This window comes from Parasteatoda tepidariorum, chromosome 4 (assembly GCF_982258835.1).
Source record: "Parasteatoda tepidariorum strain Cologne lab strain chromosome 4, Ptep-v5.0, whole genome shotgun sequence".
NCBI classification, from domain to species: Eukaryota; Metazoa; Arthropoda; class Arachnida; order Araneae; family Theridiidae; genus Parasteatoda; species Parasteatoda tepidariorum.
The window spans coordinates 49,947,049-49,962,514 of record NC_141758.1 but is presented as its reverse complement, the minus strand read 5'-3'; the positions used below and the strand labels follow the sequence as shown (position 1 = coordinate 49,962,514).

At 27.7% G+C, this 15,466-nt stretch overlaps 1 protein-coding gene across 1 annotated transcript in view; it reads left to right on the top strand.

The window, feature by feature from the left end:
* LOC107446793 (homeobox protein DBX1-A) overlaps window positions 1–8,619 on the top strand; it is a 103,682-nt gene extending 95,063 nt beyond the window's left edge. The window contains exon 5 of the mRNA XM_071182263.2: window positions 6,946–8,619. Coding sequence (XP_071038364.1) covers window positions 6,946–7,251 — 306 coding nt within the window. The 3' untranslated portion in view covers window positions 7,252–8,619. The remainder of the gene's footprint in view (window positions 1–6,945) is intronic.
* The last annotated feature ends 6,847 nt before the right edge of the window (window positions 8,620–15,466 follow it).

Genomic DNA, 15,466 nt, shown 5'->3' with positions numbered 1-15,466 from the left:
TTCTTTCAAACGAAATAAAACAGCCGAATCATTTCAATTAATAGTTTCAACTTAATATGATCTATACAATCTTTAATCACCCAGCATTTAAAAATAATCATCTTCTCGAACATAAAAGTGGTTATAAATTATTCTACTCAAAATGAAATAATACAATTTAATGATTCATTGAAAGCAATGAATCTTGAGAAGAGAGCGAGAAAACCCACGAATTCCGCTAAAGATGCTAATGAAATTTCTGATTAATGAAAACTCCTCTTTTCACATTAGACTCCCTCTTAGGTGCTGCAGTTTTAAATGAATTATTTAAATTAGATGTAATATGTAACTCGTCCTGCCGGTGACGTTCTATGCATCCCCTTCGTTTAGGGGATGAACGGGGGTGCGCAAAAAGAATAAAAAAAGGAAAAGCATCACTTGGAAATGGTGCAATTGGCATGGATGACAATTCATAAGAGAGGTGCAAATCCTTCTATGAGTGGGGGTGGTTGAGGGAGGATCATTTTCGTTCCGAAAATTCGAAGGGTGGGGGAGTGCTGAGGGGGTGCGCCAGCTGACGGCTCTATTGCAACGAAATCACCTTCTCAGCCCGCACCGCGTGCACTTGTCATGTGGCCAACGCTGTACCATTGTGTGCACCACCCCTGGGATCATTCGAACAAGATGGCGCTTCGCCTTTATCCCGGGGGTGGAAAAAAATTTTGGCTTTTTTCCTCCCCCTTTTATTTCTTATAAGGGTGTGTGGGGGCAATGTTATTGAAATAGAGAGAGTGACATTATATGCGTGAGTGAGTGTGTGTTTTAAGGCAGACGATTTTTAGAATCCTGTTCCCCCCAACTCTTTTATGATAACGGGGTATTTTTTGAGGTATTACACAAGTAGGTAGATTCTTCAGTTAACACTCCCAAAAGATTGAACATGTTCTTCGGACAGATTTCATACTTTTGAATTAAAATTGAACGTGTCGATATCATTTAATAGAAATATTTGGTAATTAGTTTTTGAAACCCCATTGTAAATCATATTTAAAGCGATTAAATTAAACGTGTATATTTCCTAGTAGTAAGGGAAAAAAACATGCAATTATCTTCCTTTAATACTCCCAAAAGATTGATTTCATATTCGCCTGACAGATTTCATATTTTTGAATTAAAATTGAGCTTGTTGAAATTTAATAGAAATTTTTGGTAATTAGTTTTTGAAACTCCATTTAAATTTTAAAAAGTTTTGTCCATGGTCAATTACAAAATATTCAAAATAAATGAAAAAAATATATATAAAGCATATTTAGAGCGATTAAATTAAGCGTGCTTATTTCCTAGTAAGAAAAAACCATGAAATTATCTTCCTCTAATGCTTCCAAAAGATTAATTTCATATTCGTCTGACAGATTTCCTACTTTAGAATTTAAATTGAACGTGTTCATATTTAATAGAAATGTTTGGTAATTAGTTTTTTAAATTTCCATTTAAATTTTTTAAAAATTTGTCCATGGTCACTTACAAAATATTCAAAATAAATGAAAAAATATAAAGCATATTTAGGGCGATTAAATTAAGCGTGTTTATTTTCTACTAAGAAAAATCATGCAATTATCTTCCTTTAATACTCCCAAAAGATTGATTTTATATTCGCCTGACAGATTTCATACTTTTGAAATAAAATTGAACGTGTTGATATTTAATAGACCTGTTTGATAATTAGTTTTTGAAACTCCATTTAAATTTCAAAAAAATTTTGTCCATGGTCATTTACAAGATATTCAAAATAAATGAAAAAATATATATAAAGCATATTTAGAGCAATTAAACTAAGCGTGTTTATTTCCTAGTAGGAAAAAACCATGCAATTATCTTCCTTTAATACTCCCAAAATATTGATTTCATATTCGCCTGACAGATTTCATACTTTTGAAATAAAAATGAAAGTGTTGATATTTAATAGGAATGTTTGGTAATTAGTTCTTGAAATTCCATTTGAATTTTTAAAAAACTTTGTCCATGGTCATTTACAAAACATTCAAAAGAGATGGAAAAAAATATACATAAATCATATTTAGAGCAATTAAATTAAGCGTGTTTATTTCCCAGTAAAAAGCACCATATAATTATCTCTGTAGAACACTCAACATATGCAGTTTGAATATTAGGAGGAATATACTGGAACTAAGAAGAAAAAAATGAATATTTAAAATTTTTTAAAAATTTTGTAAGTGTATCTAAAAAACCGGTTTAACATTGACAAGTAATCTGGGCAGCTTGAACCATAATACGGAGACACTTTTCTGAAATTTTAGTAAGATAACCTTCAAAAAACTCTCAGAAAAATCAGTCGATTATTGAGCAAGAATATACTTAATAATAACATTTTTGTAGCTGTTTTTACAAATATTATAAGAAACAAATGTTCTTTAAATGATATTATATAGAGTATCTTGAATTTTGAATTTTGAGATTGTTAGGAAATTGTATGCGTTTATATGTATTTCTACGGCATGTTTTCTAAATATTTATATTAGTTTTTATAATAAGTTAAATGTATGCTGAGCATTTATGATTTGTTATCATATTTTTTTCAGTTAAATCTACAAATTTCGCTATATTTTATCATAAATATTCAAGTTTGTATTTTATTATAAAAAAACTTTAGGCTATGTTTATATATTAACTATTATGATATGTTGTCAGAAAAACTACACGCATATTTTCTTTATACAACAAAATATAGTACGATGGTCTTTGGTAAAGTAAAGGTAAAAATAAAAAAGTAAAGGTGAAAATTAAATAGTGAAGAAATATATTCAAAAAAAATGAGTAAATGTGAGAAGAAAAATTCTTTTAAACATAATCCGATAATAAATTCAACAAATACTTTAAAGCTTATCTATGAATTAGTATAAAGTATAATGAAAATATCTGTGTTCATATGAATTTCTATAGTATGTATACCTAAAAATTTATACAAGTTTTTACAAAAATGTATATGTATATTAAGCATTTATGATACGTTATAAAAATGTAGAGTTAAATCTATGAAATTATTTTTTTAATTTTTTATCATGAAAATTCATCTTTATATTTTATCATAAAACTACGTTTATATATAAACTTTTATGATATGTTGCATGAAAATTACATGCATATATCCTTTCTATGTCAAAATATAATAATATAGTTTCTTGCAAGATAAAAGTGAATCTTTGCTAAAAATTTATTAGAAAAAAATGAGTAAATCTGAGGGAAAAAAATTCTTTTTATGCTAAAACTTTTTCAAATTTAATCAGATAATAAATCCAACAAATACTCTAAAGCCCACATTTAATCTTTATCTTTATGTTTTGAAACTCCTAATGAGAAAATATTTTCATAAAAAAAATTGACACATTTCTCGTTGCCTTCTTTCAAATGAGTTTTTTCATGCCTGTACTGTCTTTGCAAAAGACAGGTAATTCACTTGTAATATACAGGTGTTACTTAAATGGTGACATGTTGTAAGTTGAAACGTTTCATATCTTATGCTTTTATGTACTTTTTTCAACTCTGCAAAAATTAATTAACCCCAGGACAGTTTTTTTTTCTTTGTTCCTTTTTTTTCCCGGCTTAGTTATCCCCAGAGAAGAGAAAATCTGATAAAATATTTTTAGAAGCTTTTTTTGTCTTTCAGAAAATAAATTATTATTTGAGAATTTTCTAGTAAAAATTAAAAACAAGGTTGGAAAAGGTAAATTTTTTTTAAAAATTTATGTTTTAATTCTGTTTTGAATTAATTTGTTAATTAATAAAAAGTATTTATATTTATGGTTCAGCTTATTTACGTATGTTACTATTTTGTTTTATATTTTGATATTTCAACCTGCATATAAAAATTATCTTTTAAAAAAATACTTTTGCTACAGTCGCATTAGAATAAATATTTCAATTCACTTACAATTATTTATGAAATGCACTAATCAGTTTATGACTTACTTAGGATTTAAGTTGTTTATATAGATAAATAAATAAATATATTTATATATAAATAAATATATTTATCTATATATAAATAAATATATTTATCTATATATAAATAAATATATCCTCTCTATAAAATATAGAGAGAGGATATCGAAAGTTATAAAAGTAAAATGAACTTATTTAATAAAATTCGTTGAGGTTCCTCAGTTCTGCGAAATCATTTTGCCTCAATAGCTAAAATTTGAGCCACATTTGAATGGAAAATTCAAACATTTTAATTTTTGGAAAAGAGCTGAGGTCTTGCTTCTTCCCCTCATAACAAACTTGTTCCTTTTTTTTCTTACGTTAGAACAACAGTGTTGTTGCTTCCCCCCACAAAAAAAAAAAAAAAAAAAAAAAAAAAACTTGCTTTGCTCTAGACTCCTTCAACAGTCTTGTTACTTTTTAACACAAAAATCTCACTTTGTTTCATATTACTTCAACAGTTTTGTTGCCTATCACAAAACAGACAAAAAGTACTGCAAATTTTAGTGCCAAAGCGTCAATGAATTAAAACTGAATTTATTTGGCAAGTATGCGACAAATATGAAGTTATACAGCTTTAAATTTTATAAGTGACACACGAAAAATCCCTTTTTTTTTTATCAAATTGGTTAATTTTCCTTTGTTGCAATTTTCCATTTACAATTAAGGCAATAGGACTATAACCCATATAAAATTATTTTGCTTTAAATTCAATATCCTGCTTTCACGGGGAAAAAAAACCAATTGAGATTTACAAAAACCATGACCGCTATTCAGTATTCGATTGAGGCTTTACCCTCTTTTTTTCCCTTCAAAAAAAGCAAAAGATTTTGAGAAAAGAATGTTAAGAATTGACAGATTTCGATATTTCAGCGTAACATATGCATGAATATATTCGCAACGCAACACATACATACATTTATATATATGAGCAAAGCCCTATTTCTCCTAGTACACAACTTAAAAAAAATCCATAACCAAAAAATAACTTTAAAAAAGAGTGGTAGATATCAGGTGATGCCAAAAACTTCCTCATACATGCAAAACCAGTAGAGCTTTTGCATTAACGGCCCTTTACTTGGTGGCCCCTTCCCCTTATTCCCCTTTCAATCTACGGATGCGACTGAATATCGTGAATAGCAATGACGTCACAGCTGTATCCAATGGGAAGTGGCGCTTGTCATACGAATTGCTACGTCTCATTGATTCGCGCATGCGCTATGCAAAGAAATGAGGTGTCTGTCTTTTCTTATAACCCTCATTCAAATATGAAACTAAAGAACATATTTGAGTTTTAAAAACTATTGGTTGTAAATGATAGATACTTTCTTAAAATGGTTTCTTTATAAGAGATAATTTCGAATCATAACGCAACTGAACACCGTTTAACTCATGTAATGACATTCTTCCTGATTGATAATATTATATCAAGTTTTAAAAATAAAAGATTGAAATTTTTAGAACCATTTTTCGATGATAGATAGTTTTCCTGAATCACAAGTGAACTGTTCACGAATCCCAACGTGATTTAATAACATTTTTCTTGGTCAAAATAGTTGCATTAAATTTTTATGTACGGACATATTTTTAAAATTTTAGTTTTTAAAATTGCAGGTCATAAATGATAAATATTTCCTCCAAATCTCGATCCTGTTGTACACAATTCCTAATGTCAAACTCGTGTAACAATATTACTTCATTTTGGTAATATGTAGTAATAATAAAGTTTGCATAAAAGCACTTTTGTTAAAAAAAAAAAAAAAACATCTAAAGAGGAGTTGATTATATGCTACAAATGTGGCATTTTGTGTATAGAAGATATATAGTAGGAAAGTTTATTTTTTTAAACTGTAAAGAAAAACTATTTTCTAAAATCTATATGAGTATAAAATTGGGAAAAATATGAAAAAAAGTGCTATAATCTAATTGTGAACGAAACCCTAAAACAAATATATAATGTTCCTGTTCATTTTAACCTTAATATCATACATACTCATGAATTGTAACAGATGCTAGAAAACACCACAAAAAGTGATTTATAATGAAAGTTAATTTACAGTTTTACAGTTTTTTACAGTTAATTTACAGTTACTAATTTTATTTAATTTTATAACCGGCGTTGAAGAGCGAACCAACTCTGAGTTTACGACTGTCAGTATTCAACTCCGTAGCCCTGTAATTTTGAACCCAACCCAGAAGACAAGGGTAATCCTGGATCAAACAATGAGAGAAATTGGTCTTCGTGGAAGACTTTTCAATGGAACTAACTCACGTATGCTTTACTCGTGAGAGGGAAATCACAAAAACCTCCCATGACTAGCCCGATGGCAAGGGAATTCTAACCCATGATCCATCTATCACTGAGGATATTTTACGTATGCACTGTGGTCGATGTGATTCTGGAGCAGAATTCGTGTCCACTAGGGTTCAAACTGCTGGGGTTTGAATCTGGCTCACCTAATTGAATTATGAACGCTCTGTCCCTTGAGCCACTGCGGCTCAACACTTAATAATTTTATTTTGCATTTTAAGAGCCTACCCAACATTTACTAATTGGTGATGAGCTTCAAGTTAATTCAACTCTTTTTTTTAAAATCAGGGACGTGGAATTTTATGCCTCAATTTAGCATATAAAGTAAAATACGGGATAACTACGAAAATTATTTCGATCAATAAACTTCTTATACATTTATATATTATTATTTTCTTATACTTCTTATTACATTTATTCTTCGTATTATTTAAAGCATTTTAGCTATTTAAAGCAAGTTCATGCTACGGTAGAGCCGTAAAATGATCTTAGAACCGTAAAATTACCCGATGTTATGTTTTAATGCTATCCAACATTTCTAACACTAAGCAGTTAGGACAAAGATATTCTTCTTAACTTGCACATTTTTTTTAACTTTTAATAAAAGTTTTATAATTTATTATCAATTAATAGCTATTTTTTTTCTTCTTTTCCAGGTAAAAATTTGGTTTCAAAATAGAAGGATGAAGTGGAGGAACTCCAAAGAACGCGAGTTGCTATCCAGTGGTGGATCAAGAGAACAGACTCTCCCCACCAAACACAATCCAAACCCTGACCTTAGTGACGTCGGTTCTTACGTATCCAAAAGTTCGGACTGCATGCGAGACGAAGATGCTTTTAAAGACTTAAAGGTCACCCCATGCCATACACCGGACAGTCCTGGAGACGATGATAGTGGACATCCTCATATTTCCCACTGCGTTGACCGCAGTTCTGATGAAATGGACATTAAAGTGTTGTAAATAAGTACCGAGTTTGCGGGCCAACTTGTAAGAATGTACCTGATCATTGTACGAGTGTACCTGATCCGGTTGTAATTATAGAGGAAAGACTTAAGAGTCTGCAGTCAACTTCACCTGTGAAAAATATTCGAAAAGCCAATGAAAAGCAAAAAGCATTTTTACCATGAAAAAAAATTTTCATTTAAAATTCATATCATATCAATGATGTCATCAAGATATTAGCACAATTGGAGATCAAGGGGAAAGAATGGCTTGTGTCTATGAAAGCTGATTCTGAGAAGAAACAAACACAAGCTCGCTGACAGAACATCCATAGAACGGTCCATCTTCACTGTGTGATCTTGCTCATTTTTCACGTTATTTATTTGTCAAAACTTATTAAACCTCAAAATGCAACAAATGATGAACCGATCACCATTTTTGTGTAAAATTGACATGAACAGTTCTTCCTCCTTGGTCCTCAACTTTTATCTCAAAATCTCTCAACGTACGGTACAAATTTCAATCCTATTCAATTTATTTGCTGGAGTCTAGTCGAAAAACTATAATGTTCACAAAAAAAAAACAGTTTTTTAAGAAATCAAGTTACTGCATACAAGATTTGTGAATAACATTCCTGAAGAGCGCTTTGTGAATTAAATTTTTGCATAGATGTGTATATCTTGTACGAACTCTGAAAAATTATTGGAGACCTAAAGAACTGTATTGAGCAATCGGGCTGTGATTGCTATTTTTAAAAATAATCCAAACTGATTTCAGTAGCGTATTCAGAAAAAGGAACAGGTGATTTACCTACAGCCATACCCTCCATTATTTTGGATTTTTTCGAATGAACTATTCCAGTGGTAGCAAACTAAATTAGCAAAAAATATCTATATAATTGTTTTACATTTTTACTGCAACTTATGACATGATCTTTTGTCTATTTGACCTTGCTTATATTTGTTTAAATTATTTGTATGTAGTGTTAGACAAAATTCATTTAAATCAAAAAATATTAATGCATTATATTTGCTAAAACTAGGAAAAATATTTTTTGAAACTACGGGAATTCCGTAAAATCTAGAAGGCTACCCGAAATTGAAATAATTAAAAATATTTATTGCTTTCTTACTTTCTTGTTGTAAAATATATAAAAAACATGCAATGTAATTTTGAATTTGTTTGGGTATGAACTGCAGCTCAACCACCTGGTCCATTTACTGAAAACACTCCTGGATGATTTTGTACAATTTAAACATGATCAAAGATGAACTATAGTAAATCTTTGCGACGTGATATTATTCTCGGTGTTTATCATTGTTATTATTTATTTATTTAGTGCTTTTAGAAACTCAAACACTTTTTAACTTTTTAAATGAAAAGAAATTCTGTATGGTACAATTCTGTATGGTATAATATACCGTATGGCATAATTATAGCATTTCTGATTAAAAAAAATTTAAAAAACAATTATAATTCTGGTTAATAAAATGGTAACCAAAATACATTGTATTTAAACCCTTCATTTGATAGTTTTTCCATTTATATGGTAACTGTTTCCTCGAAATCCCGGTGTTCAAACTTTTAGTTCTTATTACCACGGTTAGTAAAAGATCCAAAATTGAGAAGTAAATTTAAACGAATAAATGGTTTTAAGTCAATCTCTATGGTAAATTGATTGAAAAAATTACTGACTTCTACCCTCTTTGCCAAATTTTACGTCTATTGTAAAGCCATATTTTATTGTTTATTTTACCAAAATCATTATCAAAGCGCTTCAGTAAAATTTGCAGAGCTTTTTGCTGCTCTCATAGAGCCAGAAACACGGCAAATTCCGACTATATTCTGGCAATTTTAACCATACTTTTTTCTCTGTGTACTCTTATCAAATAAGTTAAAAGTTCGAAATAAGCATGATGGTGGCTCAAGTCAATTTTATATTATGCACTAAAACAGTTTCATTGTGTCATTTCGTTTAAAATAATTTTTAACTTAAACATTCAATTAAATTTTCTGTTAGCATTTTATTACTTTAAATAAGACAAATTGAAATAAGGTAAAATAAAGATACTTGAATTCTTTTGTGCAATTATATAAGCACAAAATATTTTTCCTCATTCCCATGCAAACTCAGTAGCTCATTTAATTTGAATAGAGAACCAAATTAATGTAAACTACTAAGTAATATGATGTTTCCTTTAGATTTGAGATTTTGTATTTCGAATAACTAGTAAAAATACTTGTGATTAAGTATAAAAAACAGATATAAAAATTTCTGTTTCAAAGACGAAATGGGTGGAAGCTATAATTAATAAATCGATAAAAGTAAAGCAAATAATAAGTAAACTGACAATGATTTAGCAAATGTTAGTACAAAAATTATAGCGCAACATCGAATAAATCAAGAGTGATAGAAAACATCATTGCTTTAAATATTGAACTTATATGCAATTTCTAACTTAAACATTCAATGCCGTTAATATCGTCATCGCAAATTTGCAGTTGACGTTATTCTATATTGCTTAATTAACAACTTTCTCATTTATACTTATTAAAGGAAGGTTATAAATTAACACCGGTGAAACTTTGCTATTAGATAATAATAGAATGAGTAAACAATAAAAATTTTGTGTCTGTGCTTATGTTACATATTTGAAAAAACGTATTTTTTTTTTTAAATTGCAAGTAATTTCCTCTTTACAGGCTGATTCCTCATAAAAATAATAATTCAATAATTCATAAATGTTCGAATTTATAAAAGTAATTAAAATTTAAGTATGAGCTTTTCTTTGCATTTCTATAGATACAATTTAAAATTAATTTTAAAATTCTGCACAACTTAAAAATCACTCAAGTGTGCTTCGAGATGTCTATATTAAAAATTATAAAATATTAAAAATTATAATTTAAAGTTAAAAAATGGCAACACATGTTAGAGAAAACGATTCATTTAAATATAAATGTTTAGAATCTTTTCTTAACTTTAAATATACGTCATTTACTTTTGCATAACGAATAGACAAAATTTACAGTTATAGCATCTAAAGCAATGGCTGAATTGTGTTAAATATGAAATCTGATTTCACCATATATTTTACGTGAAATACAAATATAGCATTTATAGCATACACTTTGGAAGTTTCTTTGCAATCGCTAGCTCTAAACATAAGTTAATTTTTACAAACGATAATTGTTTTTCTAAATGTAATCGTTATTTATGGGATAAATCAAATTAATTTAAATTTTTAGTTTAAAATGTTGAGTTTCTAAATGTAGCTAAATTGCACGCAGATAAAATGTAGCTGAAATTGTATCTTCAACTATATAAATTTGAAAACAAACTTAAATATTTTTTTGTGATAGCCACAAAAATCAATTTTTAACAATTTGTAGTTTTGATATCAACAATACAAAATGCTATTAGTGACTTGTGAGCATTATTATTTTTATTAATTATATATAGCATTGAGAAATAAAGATGCTTAAAATTTTTAATAATTACATTGCTGAATTCATAAGGAAAATAATATTTCTTTTGTGCTGAAATAATAATTTACGGTTCATAATGATTTATCTGCGTGTAATTACTAATGTTTACGTATAAAATATGTAAATAATGTATACACTAACGTTCCTATGCTAAGCATTTATGCTTGGGCCAAATCGGCACAATTAACGTGCCAAAAGAAAACAGATTGTAATGAATTATTTATTCCATTGTGTTTATAAATGTCTAATAAACACATTCAATAAAACAAAGTTTAATAAATAATGTTTTATTCGAAATGGACTTTCTATATCTTTGTCTGAATCCCTCTAGTTATTTATTTTTTTATTTTTTTATTATTATCGCTTTTATTTATTATTATTGTTTTTATTTTTTATTTATTTATTTTATTATTATTACTTTTATTTTTTATTTATTTTTTTATTATTATTGCTTTTATTTATTATTATTGTTTTTATTTTTTATTTATTTTTTTTCTTTCACAAAACTTCCAATGCAAAATATCACGAAACACAAATCCAGAAACATAAAAATACTTATTCTTTACACTTAAACTGAAAAGCAACTAAAAATATTTTTTAGCTTAAAATATCAAAATGATTTTTCAATGAAAATTTAAAGTTGTTAACTGTAAAAGCATTCCTGGATTTTTTTAAAGTATCAAAAAATATTAACGTATGCATATATTTTCTTGTTAGATAGAAAGTAATTGAAGTTTTAAAAAAATCTTCAATAATATTATTAAGGAAATCATAAATATTCAACAAATTTCATATATATTTCCGTCTTTGAAAATGTAAAAATATTCAATATTTAATAGATTAACGCAATGGAGAAGTAAGGATATTTTGTAATTTAAAAATATTTTATAGTTATTCAAAATTATACTTAAATAACAATATTTAATATAACAATACAATTATGCGTTAATAACAATTTTATTACCGATTGCATAAAGAAATTTGTATTTTCATAAGTAATACCTTTACTGTTGTAAGTGATTACTTTACTTAAAGAAGAAAGTTGCGGCGATAGGAGATATTACCAAAAAATAAGTCATAAGAAATAAAAAACCAAAAAGATTATCATAAGTGATAAAAACCAGAAAAAATGTGGAGTAAAAACCAAAAATATGTCATAAGAGAAAAAAAAACCAAAAAATTCTCATAAACAAAGACCAAAAAATTTGCCATAGGAGATAAAGACAAAAAATTATGCTTAAGAGATAAAATTCAAAAAAAGTAACTGTCATAAAAGATGAAAACCCGAAAAAATGTCATATGAGATAAAAGTTCTAAAGGTATATCATAATTCATAAAAGATAAAAACCAATAGGATTGTCATAGGAGATAAAACCAAAAATATGTCATACAAGATAAAACCGAAAAAATTGTCATAAGAGATAAAAACCAAAAAAAACTATTATAGGACATCTGACCCAAACTGCAAAAATAGATTTAACTCTGTCCACAGAATGAAGTATTGTTCTCTCTAACAATTAATTGCAGGAAATCTGAAGATTAGTGGACAATTAAAGTGTTCCTGTCCTGCAATTTCGTCTTCATATCCAGTTCTGCTGCAGATGTGTTATAGCTCTTGAGGATTAAAAAAATTATTTAAAAAAAATAACAGAATTTACTCGTTTTGAATTGATTTTTAGCAGGAGCCAAATTATTATTGCTGCTTAAATCCAAAAATTAGGCTCAAAGAGCAATGCCCTAAACACACGAAATTAGAAGACCGAATTAAAAACGGAAGCAAAAAGAAAACGAAAGTAAGCTAATAGTGTATATATATATATATATATATATATATATATATATATATATATATATATATATATATATATATATATATATATATATATATATATATATATATATATATATATATATATATTACTTTAATCAATTTTGTACAGCTTTATTAACACAGGTTTTAGTTCTTTACCTTAGAGCAATTATAATACACTGATATTCATGATAACCAAACAATTAGAAATCCTATATTTTATTTGCTTTTTCTTAGAAGAGAAATTCGCCATCATTTTGAAATTTAATAATTAAAAATCGATGCAATTAATAGCTAAGCAATTATTCATAGGTAAAAGTTTCTGCTCCGAAAATTTTATTTGTTATCTGTATTTGAGATTTTCTTTTTTTGAATTATCGTTAGCATACAGATATTCAAAAAAAGTAATTAATTGGAAGATACTTTATTTAAAAAGGAGTACCTGCTTTTTCTTAGGAAATTAAACGAAATTTTACAACATTTTGAGAAACAATGCAAATTAAATATGAAAAACATGAAAAAAATGAAATATTTTAGGTTAGATTAAGTAACTGTAAGATAGATTAAATATTCAAGGAATATAAGATTTTTCTCTTTATGCTTGAAACAAATATTTCGGAGGGAAAATGTTAAAACAAAGATTAACAAAAGATTAATTATCCATTAAATACACTTTTTTTCAAAGTACTATTACAAAAAATATTATAAACTGTTCTACTTTCAAAAGACTTGTTTTAAATAAATACAGTATGATTTATACTAAAATTTACAGTATGATTTATATTAAAGTTATACAGTATGATTTATATTAAAGTTATCTTAACTTTTAACATTTTTATCCCTTATTTTGAATTGTGAAGACTTTGTTTTGAATAAACTAGAAACTTGACTACTTTGAAACTGGATTTTTTTAATAAATTTAAAATAAGCATTGACAGAAAAAACAGTAAGAATTAAAATTAATGCATTTATTTTGGTTTTAAAATAATTTTCAACGAAAATAAGTTATATTTATTCCAAGTATATTTGTAAAAATATTTCTACAAAACTATCGAGGCCAAGAAAACAAAGAGCTTGTTATATAATTGTATAAATTTATTTCATTTAGATGCCTATTTTCACTGAATAGCGACTTACATTTTGAATACCTTACATAACTATCAAACATAAAAAACAACTTTTTAAGGTAGGTAGAAATATTCAAAGAAAATTACATATTTATCTTTATATTTTTTAAACAATAATAGAAGAAAAAAAAATCTTACATTAGAGATTAGCTATATACTTACTCTGTTTAAGCTTATTCAGCTAGATTTTTCAGCTTTATAAGCTTATCCTTTTAAATGCTTAAAAAAAAATTTTTTTTTGAAAAATGGAACAGAAAAGTACTATTTTAAAAGCTTTTTAAATTAATATCATCAATTTTAATCTGTTATCAAAGTTTTATTAATTAGTAATCAGATAATCTCAGAATAAAATGTAAAGAAATATTTTTAGTAGTTTTTAAATTATTTTCATCACTGATTGAAACTTTTATATTTTTCATTATTGAAGATCTTGCACCAGCGTTGAAGGCTATATTAGTCTATCACCTGCTGGCGTGAAATTGGCCTTTTAGGTTAAATGTTTAAAAATATTACAAGTTTCTCTTTATAGTCGAACACAATACTCGGGTATAAGAAGTCTCGCGAGCCTTGAAGACGTTCCCATTTTCAAGACGTGAATGAAAAGAAATGAGAGTGTTTTGAAATATAATACGTAAAGATGGAAATGAAAAAAAAAAGTTGAGAAACAAAACTAGTAAAACCACAGTAGCTGAGAGAGAAAAAGAAAGAAAAACAGACCAGGAATAACCGCAGTTGCCGAGAAGGGCAAATCAGGTTGTTGTTGTTGTTGTTAATTTACGTCGCACTTGAGCTGCACATTGGGCTATTGGCGACGGTCTGGGAAACATCCCGGAGGATGATCCGAAGACATGCCATCACAATTTTGATCCTCTGCGGAGGGGATGGCACCCCCGCTTCGGTAGCCCGACGACCTGCGCGCAAAGTCGAGCACTTTACGGTAGCACAGTTTAACGAGGACCAATACCGCACACCCTCGGTCCCTACGCAGACTGATCTCAAATCAGGTTAAGATGAAATTTCTCGTGCTATGGAGAGATAGTGAGGAATGAATATTGTTAACAAGGGAATCAGAATTCATATTAATAAAACAGGATTCTAGGGCATCAAGATGAGCTGATGTTGCTGGAGTGGAATTAATTTTTGCTTTGTCGAAATTGAGGTTCCAACAATTTACAACTTTACCACTTGAAACGTGTTCTAGTGTTAAATCTTAAGAATTTAAATCAACAATTAAAATCTTCTAAACTGATTGCTCTTTAAAAAATTAAAGTTTTTGCTAAATAATAAATTATGGAAATAATTTTTATTTTTATTTTAATTAAATGGCATGCAATAGAGAAACTTACAGAAAACAAATTCGTAAACGAGCACGTTTACACTTTCAGCTCACAAGCTTGATTTTTCAATTATTTGTTGCCAACGTCAAAAAGAAATGAGGTCTTTCTTTGTCGCCTTGTAAGAGAAATATACAGAAATAATTTGACAACTTGAAAATTACAGTGGTAAATGTCATTCGTAAAATTTTAAAAAATATTCAAAATGGCACTTTTTAAATTTCAAAAGCGTACAGAACATGGTGCTTACGATAAAGAGTCAAGCTAATTTTCAATTTCAAGAATCTAAAACCGTTTTTTAATAGTGTGAAACTTGCAATTTTAAATTATACTTCATTTTATAGCATTCTTTCAATAATTAGTGTCCTTATTATTAGTGTATAAAACTGAAATTTTTTTTAATTTTTTCTGAAATTGTTTCGAAGTTTTTTCATTCGAAGTTTTTTCAAGGCGTCAAATTATTTCTTGTTATA